The sequence below is a fragment of the Phalacrocorax aristotelis genome, chromosome 3 (genome assembly GCF_949628215.1).
Source record: "Phalacrocorax aristotelis chromosome 3, bGulAri2.1, whole genome shotgun sequence".
Classification (NCBI taxonomy): domain Eukaryota; kingdom Metazoa; phylum Chordata; class Aves; order Suliformes; family Phalacrocoracidae; genus Phalacrocorax; species Phalacrocorax aristotelis.
Window position 1 is genome coordinate 101,462,719 of NC_134278.1, and position 18,338 is coordinate 101,481,056.

Here is an 18,338-nt window from a genome sequence, read left to right on the forward strand (position 1 = left end):
AGATGAAGGTTTCTGGATGATGCCTTAATCAAAGTGCATCCTCTCTAATCTGAAATGATGTCTGTTTATTTCAAAACTAATTACTTCATTATGCTTTCCTCGGCTTAAAAAATCTTTCGTGCCTGAACGAGACTGCAAACTCTTTGGGGCAAAGACCATATATAATGAGATAATGTTATGTTTGCTAAATAATATATTAGGAAGAAAGCTTGTGAATAAAATATAGTATGAAGTTTTGTGATTCAATTTTGGGTATAGGTAAAATTTTATACTTTATCCCACATTTGCAGTCATAAATAAGCTTTTTCCTCAGATTCATAAATAAATCACCAGCTGAAATACAACCTGCTACCCAAAGAGACTCAAATGCTAGTAAAATAATTTCTGACTTGACTATGATGGACCGAACAAGAACTCCCGGATTCAAATCAGTTGCGACAAAATTTCACATAAACAATTCCTCTTTTCTTCACAAGCTTTGTGTATGGAAAGAACTGCAATATCCTCTGAGACTATTTTGAAGGCATTTTTTCTGAAAGTTATAATGGTAACTTCCTAACCTAGAACACCCACCCTGCCCTAGTCTATTCTGGACCCTTCTATGACAGGTAAAGCTAAGTGGTCAAGCAGGGAACAGTATTCACTGTTTGCTAATATTCAAAACGGGCAAAACAAGAACAGACTTTTACACATTTTTAGTGTGTCAGAAGGACTAGATTCCCAAAGATGAAGAAAAAACGGTGAGACTGACAGTGAGAAAAAAAAAATCAGGAGCAAATGTGACAGAGAACTGTAAGCTCTTTCAAGAAGAGCTCATTAAATAGCCAAAAAGCTGTGATTCCAGTGCCAAAAAGGATGACAGTGTTGCCTGCAAAGCCATCCAGACCCTGTGAAAAAATGAAAGCAGGAATTAGGAATAAGCAGTGATGTACAATCAATAAAAAAGGGTAACATAATCAATTATAGATGAGAATTTGTGAAGCGCGGGGAATGGAGAGGGTACAAAAAGACATGACAGTGAATTCTTTCAATTTCTTTCTGGCTGGGCACAAGGCAGTTTGGGCTTTTCATTAGGAGCTTTGTAGGGAGCTACCACTGCGTAGGACAGTGGTAGCTCCCTACAAAGCCAGCATTGCAGTTGGTGGCTGTCGTCACCCAGCATGGAGTAACCCCTTTGAAAAGCGTCATGGGCTATGATGAGCTTCTCAACAGTAAAAGCAAGCCTGAAGTTTGTTACTCCAAAGAGAAGGAACCACTTTCCAAGAGACAACTGTCCATTTCTCCCTCCCCTTTCTCCCAGGACCAAGCAAAGTGTTTTCCACCCCAGCACAGGCTTCTCCCTGCCTTGCACAGGAGCTCAGCAGAGCCGACTCGTGGCAGTGACTAGCAAAGGTAGGGACTCAAAAGCCCCCATCTCCTTGCTGTTCGTGGGACAGGAGCAAGCCCAGCTGGGGCCATCTCTGCCCAGCAGTGCTTTTCCCTTGCTGTCACAGAAGTGGGGAGCACAATGGTGGCTTGAGCAGGCCCAGATCACATGGACCACTGCCTCAGGCAGCTGGGACCAGGAAGCCTGGTGTGTCCCTGCCATCTGGGGATCCTGCCCCTGCTCAGCCTCCCTGTGTGACCGGTGGCCCTGGAGCTGCTCAAACAAGCTCCTATTTAGCACTCTTGGAGTGAGAAAAGTAAAGAGCTTGGTCTGCTGAGCTTACTCTAAAAAGTCTTGTGAAGTAGTTCAAAAGTGGTATTGAAATATTTTCACAGGAAAAAGTACAGTTACAAGGGGACTCTTTAGACAAAAAAGGCTCTGAGAAATCATTGTTTGGGGTGTGAAGTTGACAAAATCAAGCTGGATAGCTGTGGAGTTTATCTTCACATGGAAAGTAACTGAACAAACTGCCACAAGACAATTGGATGCCCTTCTGGAAACTTAGGTTTAACCAAATAATACACTTCAACATACAGAATATACTGGGGTAACTGAGAGAAGGGTAATGGTCAGGGGCACATAGAAGGTCTGATCTGATGAAGATCTAATTAGCATTAGATTTTGAAAGCCTGTCATCTGAAGCTCTTGCTGTCATCACCACTGTACATGGGCCCACCCATGTATATAATACCTGATGCTTTATGCACCACAAATGTGTTGACATTGCTATACCAGAGAAATCAGTTTATGTTTCAGTTTGCGTTCTACACTTTAAAGGAAGCAGTCACCTCATCTAAATAATATAACCTTAACACCTAATTACAAACAAGGGCAAAGCTTTTAAATGGCACTGAACTTAATAAAAAGCAATAATTATTATGACAATTAACCTGTTGATGAAGACTAGACTTGGAGGGCTTTGCTTTTAATTAGCAAGCATGAAGAATTAGATGACTCCCATGGGATGGAAATACCTGAAAGTCATCTTATCAGACAAAAGACGGAACTCCTCCCCCTGCATAGCTAAGTAGGGTTTCAGCCCTTGCTCTGGGGAGTGGTTGTCCCTGGAGGGTGCAGCAGACCTTGTGCGGAAAAAGCAGGAACATGAAGAAAAGAGGAAGCCAGCATCATTTCAGGCGCTTTTCCAATCCACACTGTTGCCACATGCAAATTGCCATTGGCAGACTGCTGCCCTCTCCTTCTCCAGGCGCTGTAGAGGGCTTGCTCTCTTTCATGTCTTCTGTTCCCAAACATATTGTCACAGGGTAACTCACCCCAATTCCAACCATGCCCTTTTTTTCCTCTCTCTCTCTCTCACACACACACACACACCCCGGTCTTCAGTTGCTCAGTGGCTCCCGACCCACAGCTTCCCCTCTATGGACTACAGCGGGGAGAGGCTGACACATACCAGCAGGGCTGCCATGGATTTATCCTGACCTTCTTCCACCCCCCCCTTTTAAGAACTTTTAAGAAACTTTTGTTTGATTTTTTTGTTTTGTTTAGGGGTGTTGTTTTTGTTTGTTTGGCTTGGGGTTTGGGGCTTTTTTTTATTTTTTGCTAAAGGAGAACAGCTAATCCAACCTAGTTTGGTTTAGTCTTCTCTTCAGTTCAATCTACACTGTTGCTATGAATTTCAGGGTGGGAACAGTATGCAGTAGTGGTGATCATGGTTTTTCTAGACAGCTTTAGATTTGTTATCATCTCACCTGATAGGAGCTGACAGATATTCAACCACAAAAATGCAGCACCAAAAAGGAAAAAAAGATCACATGCAGGGAGAAACCTGAATGAACCTGAACTGTTGCCTGTACTGTGAGCCAAATAAACAGCTGATACAATTGGCGCAATACAATGTGGCTATAGCTGAATCGAGTTATTTTTGTGGCTACATGAAAAAAGTGGAAAATAAACATGGAAATTAGATACAAGAACAGTTCAGATTCAAATCTCTGCTTCTTCAAAGTAAGCTAACGCTGAGCGCTGTCTAATAGGTTTTTCTTTCTGGTCCTTTTCTTCTGGCTGCACTAATTCACACTATATATGGCTGCTTCTTTACAGTGCGGATTTTTCTAAAAGTTTTGCGATTTGATACTGTGGGTTTTAATATGTGCATCAGAACAGATGCTAAATAAAGTTACAAAAATTCTAGTGTAACAATGATGCAACTATCCTTTTTTAGCTCTTGCATGGCTTTGCTATGAAATGATGTTAACAGAAACTGCTGTATCTCTATCAAGAAACATAAAAATGCATAGATATGGAATATGTAAGATGCATGTAAATCAGTTCTTACCGAAATCATATTTGACCATGTGTTATGAAGTTAAGGTTTTTGCATTGCATTTGGTTAGGACCCAATATAAAAAAATCTCCACAGCTTAGAAAGCCATTATGTAGTGCTATAAAATTGTGACATTTTAGCTTTTTCTGTTATTCTGCTTTCAGGATTGTAAAGGTATGGGTATTTGCACTGGAAGGGTTCTCAAACAGTGGCTCAATTTGTGCCATAGCCTTTCAAAGAATATGTGTGAACACATCTGCTTCATCTCTCTCATTCTCCTCTCTCATGGGGACTCCACTCCAATTCCTCCTTCTTTCCGTGTGGCCTGAAGAAATATATAAAGCTGCTCTTTATGCGAGGAAAAAGGTAGCGCACATATTTTTACTTTTCTACATGGTTAATTAAATGCTTCTAGGCAAACACACTGTGTCAACACAACCCTGCAGAGACATGAGATGCAAGGGCCTGAATCCCCCTGGGCCACGGAAGCAAATTTCTTCTGCACCTGGGTGGAAAGCTCAGCTGCTCAGTTTGGACAAGGGAAGGCACATCCCTTCTGGTTTGAAAGAGACCCTTCTCAAGAAGCATCTTGCTAGCTCACACACTCCTGTCAATCCAGCACATGGAGATACACCTCTTCCTAGGCAAGCAGTAGATCCCTGCTGCTGAGGCTGTGCCCCACACCCAGCAACACACCCCCAAAACCCTGGGAATTTTTTCTAAGTAGTGAAGTGCCTTTGAGTTAAATTGCAGCTAAGCAGGGGCCTAGAGACTGCAATTTTGAATTTAAGTGCCCTTTGGGGGAGCTCAGTCCAAAAGACTTGCTTGTAGCTGTAAGTTCAGGCAGTGGTAGGGAGGAATTTGTGTCTTGCTGTCTCTGTGCAGTTCCCTATGTAATGGGCTGTGCTGCCCACCCCAAAGGTGCAGTGGAAGACGAATGTGTGCCTCCTCGTCCTGCTCTTGGCTGCCTCTGCCGAACTGGTGAAAAGGGCCAGAAAGTGCGATTTGGGAACTTTTCCAGTGGGAAAATGGATGGGGCTGGACACCTTAATTTACACAGACTAACCTTCAGTGAGTGACGAATTTGTGAGCTGGAGGTGAAAGACACTGGGTTCTCTTACACAGAACTTCAGGTGCCATAATGCGAAGAAAATTAACTGTGTCAAGTGTGCTGTGGGCATAGAAAAATTAATCATGAGTTTATACTCAAGGGTGATGAACGCTATTCATGCTCAGAACGGTGTTGCAAATCAAACACTGCATATTGCACTTTGTATTTGCTAGCCTCTTCTCATCCAGTGGGATGAAAAGAAAAGCACTCATAACTGACTTAAATTGTTTCAGGTCCTAGAATTGTTTCACTTCCCATTCTTCTGCTGGAAATTACTGTCTAACGGAAAGCAAGGGCCAAATGTAGTCACAGGACTAGTGACAAGTACAATTTGGCTATAATCAGAAAAATACAAAAATCTCCATGTGTTGTGCTAAATAACAGGCCTCCCGGTAAGTGCTATGTAGTCAGGTTCTCCAATTAGCCAGGTATCACTTTTTTCCCTGCAATCTCCTCTAAACTATGTTGATGGAAATAAAAATATAGTTTTATGTTAATTAAAACTTTTCATTAGTTATTAAGTCAGTAAGAAATAATAAAGTAGTCCAAACTCCACCCTCCCTGTGCTGCCAGTTTTTCTAATGAAATGTAATTAGCACTAATTGGTAAAACTACACTGATGGCTGGTTATTAATGTTTGTGTATTGGTCCCAGATGTGGTTTTATGGCTGTCAGTGCTAATGGCTCAGTGAAGGAAAAAGAATTCTCCTTTTATATTCCCGTCATTTTCTTCAGGGTGGCCCCCCCTTCAAACAAGAGTGATTACATTTAAGGAAGGGAAAGCATCTTCTTAAATCCCGACTGTGAGAAACTTAATGCCTTCAACTTTCATTTGAATTTGGTAGGAGTTGAAAGCAGCCAGCACTTAGCATCTGCAGAATCAGGACTCAACTATTTTAGGGCTGCTTTTCTTAAGCCATCATAATTGTTAGTGGTCCAGAATTTATGAAAATAATTATCCTCCTAATTGCAAACCGGTTCTTGAAAGCACACTTACGAGGCAAGCCTCTCTTCTAAGCAATCACCTTAAAGTATTCTGTTTAGAATAATTGCTTTCCTGCAATCCCTGCAATTACTGAATGGATGGCAATCACCTTCTTCAGGCAAATGTAGGTGAGAAAGCTGGCCTTTTTAGACAGGGATGAACTGAAGTGATGAAATCAAGATTTCTAATACAAATCTACCCAGAGAGGAGTGGGGGGGTAGCCTCTTGCAGAGTCAAGCAAAGGCAATGCCACGATGAAGAGGAGGGTCTCCAGGCATGCTCTGGTAGGGACCAAAGCACGCTTGGAAATAGATTGGAAAATACTCAGGAATACCTGTGGGCTGGTAGGCTGGGAAATAATAGTTCTTCCCTGTGGCTGAAGAAAAAGGAAGCTGGTCTATGGCCAGGAGGTCTGAAGCATGTATTTTAAAAATATGTATTTACAGCCTGAAATGATGTCCTGCCAGCCAAATCTCAGTGCTCGTCATTGCCATTTTGTATTAAAAAAAAAAATTAGTTGCAGACTGCTGCGTTAAGCTATTCTCTTCCCCAAGGACTGACCACCCCTATACTCGTTCAGCTGCAACTACCCTGCCCTGATGGCTTTTTTGCAGTCTCACACTGCCACAAATGAATTCTCTCATTACCCTCAGCTACAATCACTACTACAACCTTTTCACACTTGCTGGAATCAAAATAAGGATGAAACTTACCTACCCAAAAGCCACATCACTAGGACGATTCCTTCTGACCTTGTTTTTGAGCAGGTAGAATAGGGAGAAGGAATATCTTTATAGGTAAAATAAAATTAAAAAATACTTAATCACACAAAGATACAGTACCAACATTTTGGGTTACTTTTTCTGCTGGCAAATGAAAGGTGCTGATGACCAGCCTCATGCAGTGGGGCCAACTGGGTGGCCCCAAAGTAAAGTTAAGTTCTTTACTTTCTGAAACTGAGAAGCTGTACACAAACCACCTACAGAGAATAGTCTCTGGCCCATAGCATCTCCTGAACCAGGCTTGGAAGAGTGTTAGGTAGCCCAAGCTAATGGTGTGATAACATTTTAAGAATACAGAGAAATGAGATTTGGTGTCCTAGAACCATTTAGCGTACTTATGTAGATGGAGCTTCAGTGTCTATAGTGTCTGTACGCTGAAAAAAGCAAAGAGATACAGGTTTGAGCTCCTTCAGACTAAGGAATTTGGTTTCCCAGTTCCTGGAGGAGAGCTGTAACTGTTATATTACCCAGCAAATGTGGGCAGAACTACATTGCTCTGACCTACTTTGCACACAGTTTGCTTTGTGGAAAGCCTGAGCTGGCTGGCATCGAGAAGTGTCCTGACAGTGCAGGTCACACGCAGCCCCATATGTGTCTCCTGGTCCTGGACAGGCTCAGGCTCTTGAGCTGCTGAGTGTGGGACCACTGCCGGAATAACTACTATAGTGGGTGTCCAAAGGCTTCAGATAAAAAGGGAACAGCCTAATGAATTTTGGCATACCCCAGGCTAAGACATAGCTGTTTCAGTTGTGGGAGGAGAGCCGTATTGCAAATTTGGACTTAAAAGCTCCCATTCCATCTGACTCCTACCCTAGATACTGAGCAGCTCTTTGGGTGTGTCTACCCTATCTCCACTCACAGGTCTTGCTCCCAGATTGTCCACACTGCACCCATGTTAATTCATTCCCCAGCTCTTTTTTGGAGTGAACAAATTTGTTCCCTTTGAAATAATACCTGTCTGCAGTTCTGGAAATAATTTAATCCAGAGACCTTCCCAATAAGCAGTGTGAACAAGACTACACCAGATTTGGATTTGGCTCCCCCTGTCCTTCTTTTGTCCTGGCTTGGCATCCTGAAGCACTTTTCTGTGCCACAGCACCAGCCGGGCAACACTAACCATCAGGTTCACACTGCAGGAGCACTGCGTGGACTGGCGATGGCACAGGCTCTGTGTTGCCTTGGATGCTTTGAACAGCACTTCCTACACCTTCACACACACACACACACAGAGAAAATGATTATGTTGTATTAAGGACTCAGGGTCAAATGCTGCAGAAGGTGGGCATGGTCTCCCTGTTCCCCAGTCCGGAGCAGCATCAGTGTGACTGCTCCTGCCACTTGGCCTGGAGTGAGGGACCACTTTTTGGCTTGGATGCATTTTTTAATCTAGCCTTTTATCCAGCATGAATCTCACAATAAGATAATCAAATAAATGAGTGTGCATGGGAAGATAAAAATAAGTGAATTAAATAAATTAGTCTGTATGGCAAGATAAAAATAAAATGCTGTAACTTCAGATATACGCACAATGTTTTACTCATGAAGAGGATTACAAAGCTCTGGGAGAAGATAAGCTGTAAACCCACAAACAGCCAAAATCTAGCTGGGATGCCCACCCTACACTTGCTAGAAGCAGCCAGGAACCTGCTGCATGCACCAGCTGGAGGGGAGCTGACGCCCTCTCCCTCTGACAAGGGTGAAGCTGGCCAGAAATGCTTCTCACCACATGGCAGCACGCACAACCCTCCACAAGGAAGCTGAGATCTACCTCTGTTGCCGGCACCACCTTGACGTTTACGTGCTGGAACAACAGGAACCTGCTTTTGGTGGGCGCAGATAAGTGCTGGCGCTTTTTGTCTTCGTTCTGGGGATGGCTGCTAGCGAGAGGCAATTTTAGCCACAGCAGCAGCATGGGGAGATGGAGGCAGCTCTGTGAGGATTTACAGAGAAAAAAAAGTCATGTCATCTCTCTGACTTGTTTCCAGCCCATGTGGGACAGTGCTGGTGAGGGGTTAGACCCACCAGTGGCACTTCAGGGTTAGTCCCTACAGGTTTGTATACTTGCTTAAAATAAATAGTGGAGGGCCAACCAAGTGTGGGAATGCTAAAAATCACAAAATCTGTGTCTGTGAAACACTGAGGGGGATCGTTAGGGGACAAGTCCTCCCATATTTTACATTCTGTGTGTGTAACAGCAACTCAGAGCTTCAGGTCCAGCCCATTGATCACTGCTCTGGCCCCAGTTCAGCTCAGGGGGATGAACTAAAATTGATTACAGATGTCAGTTCTGGTCACTGAGCTGTTGTAGCCCTTCAGGCAATCTATGCCTTCCAGAAACTAAGTCCAAGCCAAAGCAGAGCAGCTCCTTCCCCTCTGCCTCTCTGTGGTCGGGCTTGCCTCAGGCACCATCCTCCTCCACCTCCTGCTGCTGCTGACAACTCAGTTTGGGCTTTCCTGGGCTGCAGGATTCCTTCCCTGTTCTTGGCTGACAGAGATGCCTGCCAAACTCCTTCACCCCCTGGGGGCCACCTGCCCCAGCCCTTCGGCCACCATCTCCATCTTACGTCCTACATCCACGTGCTGCTTGGCAAGAGGTGAATTTCTACAGTTCATTAAGATTTTGAAGAAGAGCTGCTGCATAAGCGAATGCTGATCTCCTGGTGCTGTTTGGAGTGGTGGTACTCCCTGGGGTGCCTGATGGATGCCCAGAGCACTGGGTTGTCCTTCCTCAGGCTGAACGGCGTCATGAGCACAGCTACATACATGTGGGGAGAGGATAAAACTGCAGTAAAGAGGGGAGTTAAGTAGTACCTATCAACACTGATGGGCATGACTTCATTCATCTCTTCCTCCTCAGAAGGCCAGTATGTATCTGGGTATAATGCCCCCATCCATGCTGAACACAGACTTAACAGCCAGCACTTTGCATTTTAATTGGAGCAGAACAGAAATAGCACTAGCTCCCTAGGGACAGTAGCTTTTGCTATTTTGATTTAAAAAATTAAAGCTTTCAAACCAGTGACATAAAAATAAAGATTCTCCTATTACAGATAATAGGAGTTGCTGCATTATTGCTCTGTCCTGCCGCTTGTAGTAGCCAGCAGCTTATTCCCTCAGAAGCATCATCTCTATCATGCAATTGTGCCTGTGTTGTATTTGCTTGGCTTAAAAGAGCTATCAGTAACCTGAACTCTTTCTTTGGACTGAGCTGGGGAGGTGAAAACTCACCTAGTGAGGAAATGATACTTGGGTGAAAAGGCTCTATAGTTTCCAAAATTTTCCTGTTTAGAAGCAGCAGCAAAGGTATCTCAGAGATAAAACACTCTCTTAGCTGAAAATTGGACCACATACTTTTCCTTTCTTAATGGAAGACCTGTATTTCACTAGGAGATGCCCATTTTCTCCGGGGGAGAGTAAAGAGATAAAGAACTATGCTTCTTACACTGCTCTTTGAACTGATACATGATGCACTGATTTGAGCTAAAATCCCTCTTGAATAGCCTTAAGTTTTAACTCGTAGGAAACAGCATCAAGTAGCTGAGACACTTGAAAGCAGCTCCAGCTGTACGTATACCTTTAACCAATACTGACCATTACCTTTGAAGCATTGGGATGTGTTATTTCCACATGCTGTCAGTAGAAGCCCACGTATCTTTGGGTATGGTTTTGCACTGAGCCCAGGTACGTTTTGTCACAAGTGTGTCTTCTCTTGTCTCTGGTTTTCTACCCCTCACGGTGTCCCAGGAGTGTGCCGTACACCTTAATCTGTTTCACAAACACCATCTCTGCAGCCTCCTCAGTTAAAGGACACCCTCCGCTAGCTCTGAGCAAGGGAAGGCCTGCAATGCCCAGCTGAGGGTAAAGGGGCAATACCCCTAACTCAGCACACTGTAGATGGCACCAGAAAACACAGAGTTATACCACAGCTGTTGAAGCCACGAGACGGTGCCCGATTCAGCGATTCGTGGCACTGAATTTCACAGCTTGACTAAACCCAGTTGGGTGCTGCATCCCAACAGGCAAATTGCTTCAGCCGGCAGGCCTGGGCATACTGCCTTTGCTCAATGGCAGCTGATGGGTGAGAGCACTCTGTAATGCACCTTCTTGCTCCCACCGACTGCGAATGATGCGGCACTGGCATCGGCATTGACAAACCGTACCTCATACCTGACGTTGTGCCTACCTGATGAAGCACCGGGCACCTTAAAGCTGCTCCCTCAGAGCTGCACACCCTGAACCCTCTTTTGAAGTGAAAACGACCAGAAACTACCAGGACCGTAAGCCTTAACTTCACGTTTCTCTGCCCGTGGAAGTTCCCCGGCGTCCCCCGGAGCGGGGCAGTGCGAGCCGCCCCTCCCCCCGTGTTCCCCGCTGGCAGCGCCCCCGAACCCCCGCCACCCGGCGGGACCCCCGCTCCTTGTGCCGCGCCGCGCCGGTGCGAGCGCGGAGGGGCGCCGCAGCCCTGCCCACGGCTGCCATGCGTGTGCGCCGCGGCGGGGCTGCCCGCGCTGCCGCTGGGCGCCGGCGGTCCCGCAGCGCAGGGCTCCCCGCGGCGCCGCTCCCCTCCGCGGCCGCGGGCGGGCGGGCCGGGCAGGTGGGCGCTGCGGATCCCCGCTGCCCCCGCTCCCAGGTAGGGACAGCCGTGTGCGTGTCTCTGTGCGTGTGCGTGTCCCTGTGTGTGCGTGTCTGTGTCTGCGCTCCCGGCAGGCTGCCGAGCCGCAGCGGCGGAGGCAAGCCGCGGAGGTGCCCGCCGGCGGTGGGGGGGGGGGGAACGGGGAGACCCGCAGGTAGTGACGAGGGGGGGGAGCGGCCGGGAGGGGCGGGGGCAGCCGCGCCGCGGGTTGCGGGGGGGGGGGGTGGGTGCTGGGGGGGCGACCCACGGAACCGTGCGCTTAGCCCCGGGTACCGACGAAGCGAAACGGTTCTTTCGTTGCAGGCGGCGGCGAACCGGATGCCTTTGGCGGGCAGAAGATGTGTCATGGGAAGCAGGCGAACGGCGGCGGTGCCCTCCCGGCGGCGGCGCGGCGGCGGCGGGCGCTGGCCGCAGCGCTGTGGCTGCAGCTGGCGCTGAGCCTCGGCCCGGGGCCGGCGGCGGGCGGTGAGTGAGCGGCCCCGGCCCCCGGGCCGGGCCACCCCTTCCCCCTGCCGCAGCCCCGGTGAGGGGGGGAGCGGGGAAACTTCCTCCCCCTGCGCCCTCCGAGGGGAGCGAAGCGCCGCTCCCCCCGCCCCGCCCCCGCCGGGGGGGCGCGCAGCCTCCGGCCCCACGCCGGGGGACCCCCGGGAGCGGGGAGCCTCGCCCCGGCCCCTGCCAGGGAGCGGGAGCTCCCTGTAAGTGCAGCACGGTTTCGAAACAGCCTGCTTTTTCCTTAAAAAGAAAAAAAAAAAAAAAAAGAGCCTTCCCCTCCGCGGTCCGCTCGGACACCTCTCTGTGCCTCTTGGTGCTAAATCCCCGCGCAGCTGGGGGAAGCAGAAATTTTGGGGGGGAAGCAGGCGATTTGGGTCTGATAAACGGAACGATTGGAACGTCCTTCAGCGCTCTCCTCGTGGAGGAACGACCCAGCCTTATTTGGCCTTTTTCATTTTAATTACATTTTTACGCTATCATTTTAAATTATTGAGCCTGTGAGATATTTTCAGCAGGTACATTTAATTACAAAATTGCTTTAAATTGATTCCATAATTAGACTTGAATTGCTGGAAAAGTCTTAAAGTAAACTGCTTTGCTGTAAAATGAACTTAGCTGTGATGAGAGCAGCTTCGCTTTTCTACTCTGGCATGGTATTATATATTTGTGTTGGGGGAATAAGCCATTTTATGATTGAATCGCATCACTAATGGCAGACAGAGTCCGATATAAAAATTGCATGGGCTTCTTCTCATGCCAAAGACTTATGCCAAAATATTCTAACTTGAATGCCTAAGCCCCCAAGCAGTTCTGATCCAGATGTGTTTTCTGTCACTGAACATATATTTACAGAAATATAGCCAAAGAGGACCCCAAGAGGTCATCTTGTCCATCCTCCTCCTGATGCGATTCAGTCGTAATTTTCTATCTCGAGGCTGTAATGCCATTTTCCAATAGAAATCCCGTGACTGCAAGTGTGACTCCAGCTAAACAAGCTTTTAAACTGTTGCAGTCTCTACGAGTCCCTCTTTAGAAATCAATGGCTTTTTTTTTTTTCTGCAACTGCGTTACCCATGGTTTCCTGGCCAGCTTGCGTTTCGGCATGGTGATGCCATTCTGCCTGTCCTGCGCGTTCCTCTCTCGCTACTGGAGTTGTGTGAGCTCCCGTCCTTCTCTAACCTCCTTCTTACACCTCCATTCATAAAAATGAGACTGCTCCAAAGCCCCCTCCTCCTGAGGCCGTGTATATCCTGCAGTTTGATTGTTGGCATTTATTTAGCTGATTAGTGCAAGAGGTTCTTGAAAATATGGTTTATGTGTCCCTTGAATGTAGCAGTTTTCATCACAGCCTGCAATAAATTCGTATGTGATGTTCATCGTTACTAACACTGCCGCCTTTCACCTTGGTAGTCTGATTAATTCTATATCAAATTCCATTTGTAAGGCATTTTAGGATCTTTCAAGAGGTTTTTGGGTTTTGGTCCAGAGTCTAGGAAAAGGCAACTTGCTCAACGATCGTGCGTGGTTAAAATAACCAGTGAAAAATATTCATTGCTGTTCCTAAGTTGTTACTGCTATTATTTCCTGGTGTGGTTATGCTCGGAAGTTATGTACTATATAAATACCGTAAATGCACAGATCTTTCATGTGGTAGAATATATGGTTATTGGGTTTTTTTCACCCTGAGTCATCTGAGTGGAAAAAAATAATGAGCTTTGTAATTAGAACAGAAGACTGTAAATTAGGATCCCTCCTATTTTAGGCTCTGTATCTGTGAACGAGCTTACTGTGCTTACACAGCTTGCTGTGGAGGCTCGGCTTTTGGCTCCCCAGCCGGCAACCCAGAGTATGAGAATTTGTAAGCAGCCTTTGACGTCGACCAAAGTTGTCGTTTCCCGGGACCTTTGAAAATTTCGTGTCTGTATGACTCTCTTTTTATGGATTTGCGTATCCAGACAGAAGGCACCCAGCATTACTGACTGCTTTGGAAAATGTAGCCCCAATCTCTTTCTATCTTCTCATTATCTGTTAAATAAGGATAATCATACTTCTCTCAGAGATTTGAAAAGAGCTTTGATGATATTTAATGAAAATACTATGGAGGTGGAAAGAATTTGTTTCAAAAGCTTTAGAAAAACAGCAGTGACAATATGCTGAAATAAAAACTATCTCGCATATTAAAAAAAGAAAATTATTAGTTTAGGATTTTTTTTTTTCTATAAAGCAATCTATGGCTTACATTTTGGATCCCATTTAGAGCCTCCTCTCTTCCTTAGCTGATAGCAGGATTTGGCTCCTGTAATAATCCTGTCATGACTTGTGTGACTCCTTCTATTTTATATCTGTCTAAGCTCTATTGATTGTCACGTTCTACCATTTCACCCCAAATCAATACTACTTATAACTCTTTTTTCTTGTCAATAACCCTACAGAGAATAACTCTCTTTATTACATTCTGACTTTCTCCAAAGTGGATCTAGCAGAAAATTTGCTGTAGAAGTGAACTCAAATGAACAAACCTTTCAGCTATCAATATACCTCATTCCTCCCTGATGTATTTAACTCTGCTGATACCAAGGATAAAGTAAATCTCTCATACTTCAGCTTGTGGCTTTCATCTAATCATCTTTGTTTATCTTGCTTTTTGCTATAATTCCATAATGTAGGAAAAAAAAAAAAGAGAAAATAAGAAAGTAGGAGCAGGGTGGGATGGCTAGTGAGAAGAAAAATGAAATGGACAAGTGGATGGAGCTGATGACAAGTTATTTCAGAGTTTTAAGGCATTGTGGAGTTCACTGTTAGATCTGTAGTATGGAGATAATACCTGTAAGAATATATTTTTACATATGTTTAAAATTACTGGAATTATATTGAAATTGTGGGGGGGAGTCAAAAAGGAGGGAGAGAAAAAAGTTCAGTAATCTTCTGGTTTTGAAGTTTATATGGCCTTATGTGACAAAATTCTTTTTGTCATTGTACCCGGACATCTCCTGGGCATGCGTCTGCTGCGTTGTCCTGCATCAGTTGGGTGAGCTCTGTTCTTCTGCAGTGTCTTCTGCGTGGCCCCGTGGAGAGGCTCAGGGCTGCAACAGGCATCTCCGTCGGCTTGGATGGGGCTGTGGGATGTCACCTTGTCTTGCCCGCTGGCCTCAAGCAGGGCGAGGTGTACTCGTGTTCTTCTTGCAAGATGTTTATTTAATCATCATCTTAAAAAGTCTCCACCGCTCCTTCAAGCATCCTTTGCCAGTGCTTCATCAGCCTTTACACTAGAAAGGTTTTCCTAAGGTCCTGAAGCATCATTGCTGCTGTTGAAGCATATTTCCCGTCCTCTTCACAGCAGATGTTTGGCAGAGCTGCTGCTCCTCAGCTTTGTGGCTGCCTTTTGTGTACTGTTCCTTCTCTTCAGTCTTCTGTCATAGACTGGACGGCTCCAGTTCCTCCAAACTTCTCCTAAGTCTACATCTTTCTACATACTTTCTACATTGCAGGTCATTCAGGCTACTGTCCTGTGAGCTTGCTCTCACGGAGCCACATCCCTGTGCAATACCCTGGTTGCAAGCTCTGCAGGCATCATCCCTTCACATACATGGGTGCTTTTAAGATGAGAAGTACTACGCATCATGCATGCTGATAAAGGTATCTGGCATGTTGTGAAGCCATCAACATTTTAGTGAATGCTGCTGTGCAGTGATAGTGGGGGTTTTTTTCTAGACCAAAGCTGAATTTTTACTGCTCGGTGGTTTTACTGCATTGGTTTTATTGCATTTGAATGAAGTCTTGGTTATGCCGTTGTTATGCTATCTAACCACTGCCTTTGGATGCGGTGGTTAGCAAAACACATCCCTCGGATTTCTGAGGATAGTGGACTTGTTTCCTTGAGATAATACAAAAATTTTGTGTGTGTTGATGATGCAGGCCCACCATAGGGCTCACTTTTTGTCTACCTGCAGTTGTTTTTGGCAAGAGAAGCTAGCCAAAGATTCCCCCCAACTGCCTTGCATAAACTTTTTACATTGTAAAGAGCATTTTCTGAAAAATCAGATATGTTTTCTGATACCGTCTCGTGAAGTCTGTTTACTCACTCCCTCTCGGTGCATCTGCTTCACTTGTCAAGCAAAATAGACATTTCAGCCTCGAGCTCTCTGTATATTGGATGAAATCATCAGTTATTTTGCAGGATTGTTTTTAACCTCCAGCTTATTGGAGTTCATTATTTTGGAAGGAACAGATTTTTCCCACTGTCAGACGATCTTATTCTCAGTCCTAGATCTGCCTCACGCAACCTCCATTCCCTTCTCTGCAGACTTAAGTTAGCAGTTCAGTACCATTTTGTAGACGTTCTGAATGCAAGCGGCAAGGCCAACGACATCGTAGGATGGCAGCTCATCATTTGTCTTAGTGGCACATCCTTCTGCCTACAGCCTTGGGAGAGGTGGGCATATTTGACAGATTAATCTTAAATCGGATTCTTAGCAGCCTGCAAGAAGGAGGTTTATCCCTGATTTACCACGGGGTTCGGACACTGAGGTCTACTTCGCTTCTCTGTTTTGCTCCCCTACTCCCAGAATTACAGTAGAGTATCTTTGATCTCTGTATTAGGGATTATTACAACTTTAGAAGAATGAATTAATTACGCTTTGCTTGATTTTCTCGTCTGTAAAGTAGATAAGCGGTGTATTTCATGCCCACGTTATAAGGTAGTTTGAGAACCTCCCGAAGAAAATGTTACAGGAGTGGGAAATCGGGATTTTAACAAATCGGGATTTTAACAAAGTATAAAATAAAGTTTACCAAAGTGGAAGGTTCTTTAACATTCATCATTTTTGTAGTTGTGTCGTTACGTGGGTTACTAATTAAATATTCTTACCAGAACTAGGAAGATGTTATCTTTTTTTACTTATACAGTTTCTGATGGATTTTTTCTATAGTGTTGATCATGTACTCCAGTTTTTTCCAAATATTGTCTATCTCTGATTGCAATTCATATTTTTTACAACAAAATACACATTATTAAAAGTAGAAAACCTTGCACTCGTGCCATGCATTTCAGTGAAGTTTTAGGCATGAAAAGGACAACAAAGTGTGGCCTGAATTCATATTTGCTACATGCCAGTGCAAATGTGAATGAAAAACTGGGCTGCATTTAGCGGTGAACATACCTTAGAAAATAAGCTCGAGGGATAAAGTGGTGTAGTGTGTACAATTTGATTCACTAAGTGTAAAAATTTGTTTTGCTAACATATTAAGGGGACTGAAGGTACATGTATCTTACCAAATTCAGCAATTTAACTGTGAAACCAACATCTCCTCACTTGCTTTTACATATTCTCAGCTACTTTCTTCGACGTGGTGCAAGCAGAGCATTATGAAAACATTAGAGGCTGTATATCTCCTAGATTTCACAGTAGAGCAGTTTGTAGTAGCAGTTTTTAACGTCCATGCTTACCTTCTGAGTACCTTATCCCACTGCTTCTGTTGACGCCGAGTTTGGCTGCCTGTTTTTTAGAGGAGGCTCCCGATGGCTTTTCCTGAACAGCTGGGCTGCTGATGAGATTATTCAAACCGGGGTGTTTCTTTCTCCACGTACCTAAAACAGTTGAAGAGGTTGTTGGTACCATCTGTGCTCACTGAGCTCCTGCATGTAAAACGTCGGACGTATTTCCACACTCGTGATGGGTGACCCCTGAATCATATCAACTTTTAAATTGGGTAGTGTCCATCCTGGGTTGTTTTTCTGCTCATTATTAAGGGATTATACGAAGCTTTTGCTCTGTAGGAAAGTTCCAGAATTTATCAGGAACGTTTCTGTATTAAACAAGCCTTGTGTTTGTCAGCATGACCAACTTTAGGAAGTAGTATACGGGGCTTTTCTGCCAGTGTCACTACTTACTTTTGATAAGGGTATCTCATTAAACCCATAATTTGACAAATATTCTTGCTTGTGTTAGGTTAATAGTAACAATAGTGATAAAAATGTGATTTTTTTAAATGTAGCCCTTCTCATCCGTAGAGTTCACAGTATTTGATAAAGGAAAATAAGTTTTATGATGTCCATTGTAGGTGGAGAAGTAACTATAGAAAGATTAAATACTTAAAGACCCGTTCCGTGTAAGAAACAGATCTTGACACAGACTGGAAAGAGATCCTCTGGATATTCATTCAGGGCTTTTTTCTGTAAATAGAATTTAGGGAAATTCCTAATCCACATTTGTATGAAACGGCCTTTATAATAGGATTTTTTGGCTGTGACTCTCTTCTAACCAAAATGAGCAGCAGATTTCCTATTCACATAAATTGCTACTTAAGCAAATCACAGAGGGAGTTTTTCCAGTGTGGTTTATTTGCCTTACTCCTTTATGTCTCAGATAGCACGTGGCATTTTTCCAGAAACTGAAAACATCTTCTGAATAATAAAAAATAAAAGAAAATTTTATAAGTTGAGCACTGAAAAACGGTATCATGCAGTTTCTCATAGTCAAAAGCACATATTAGTAGGAATGATATTTCTACCTTGCTCAGTCATGTGGTTTGTGACCATAGTTAACGTGAAAGGGCAACATTAGAAAAGCATTGCATGTGATTTTTAAATAATTCTAACATCCTTGAGTGGTTAGAGAGGAGAAGA

The 18,338-nt window shown here is 44.6% G+C and overlaps 1 protein-coding gene and 1 long non-coding RNA gene across 3 annotated transcripts in view; one reads left to right on the forward strand and one right to left on the reverse strand.

Moving 5' to 3' along the window:
• Positions 1–3,963: 3,963 nt before the first annotated feature.
• Positions 3,964–11,589, reverse strand: LOC142055198 (uncharacterized). Of its 2 annotated transcripts, none has more exons than XR_012659841.1 (3): positions 11,499–11,589; positions 4,777–4,881; positions 3,964–4,035 (listed from the first exon to the last, which is right to left on the reverse strand). It is a non-coding gene; the product is annotated as an uncharacterized LOC142055198 (long non-coding RNA). The 2 variants fall into 2 exon arrangements; XR_012659840.1 differs by having other exon boundaries at positions 11,495–11,585.
• Positions 11,560–18,338, forward strand: part of SUSD4 (sushi domain containing 4) — an 84,868-nt gene continuing 78,089 nt past the window's right edge. Inside the window, exon 1 of the mRNA XM_075088792.1 lies at positions 11,560–11,686. Within this exon, the coding sequence (XP_074944893.1) occupies positions 11,560–11,686 (127 nt within the window). The remainder of the gene's footprint in view (positions 11,687–18,338) is intronic.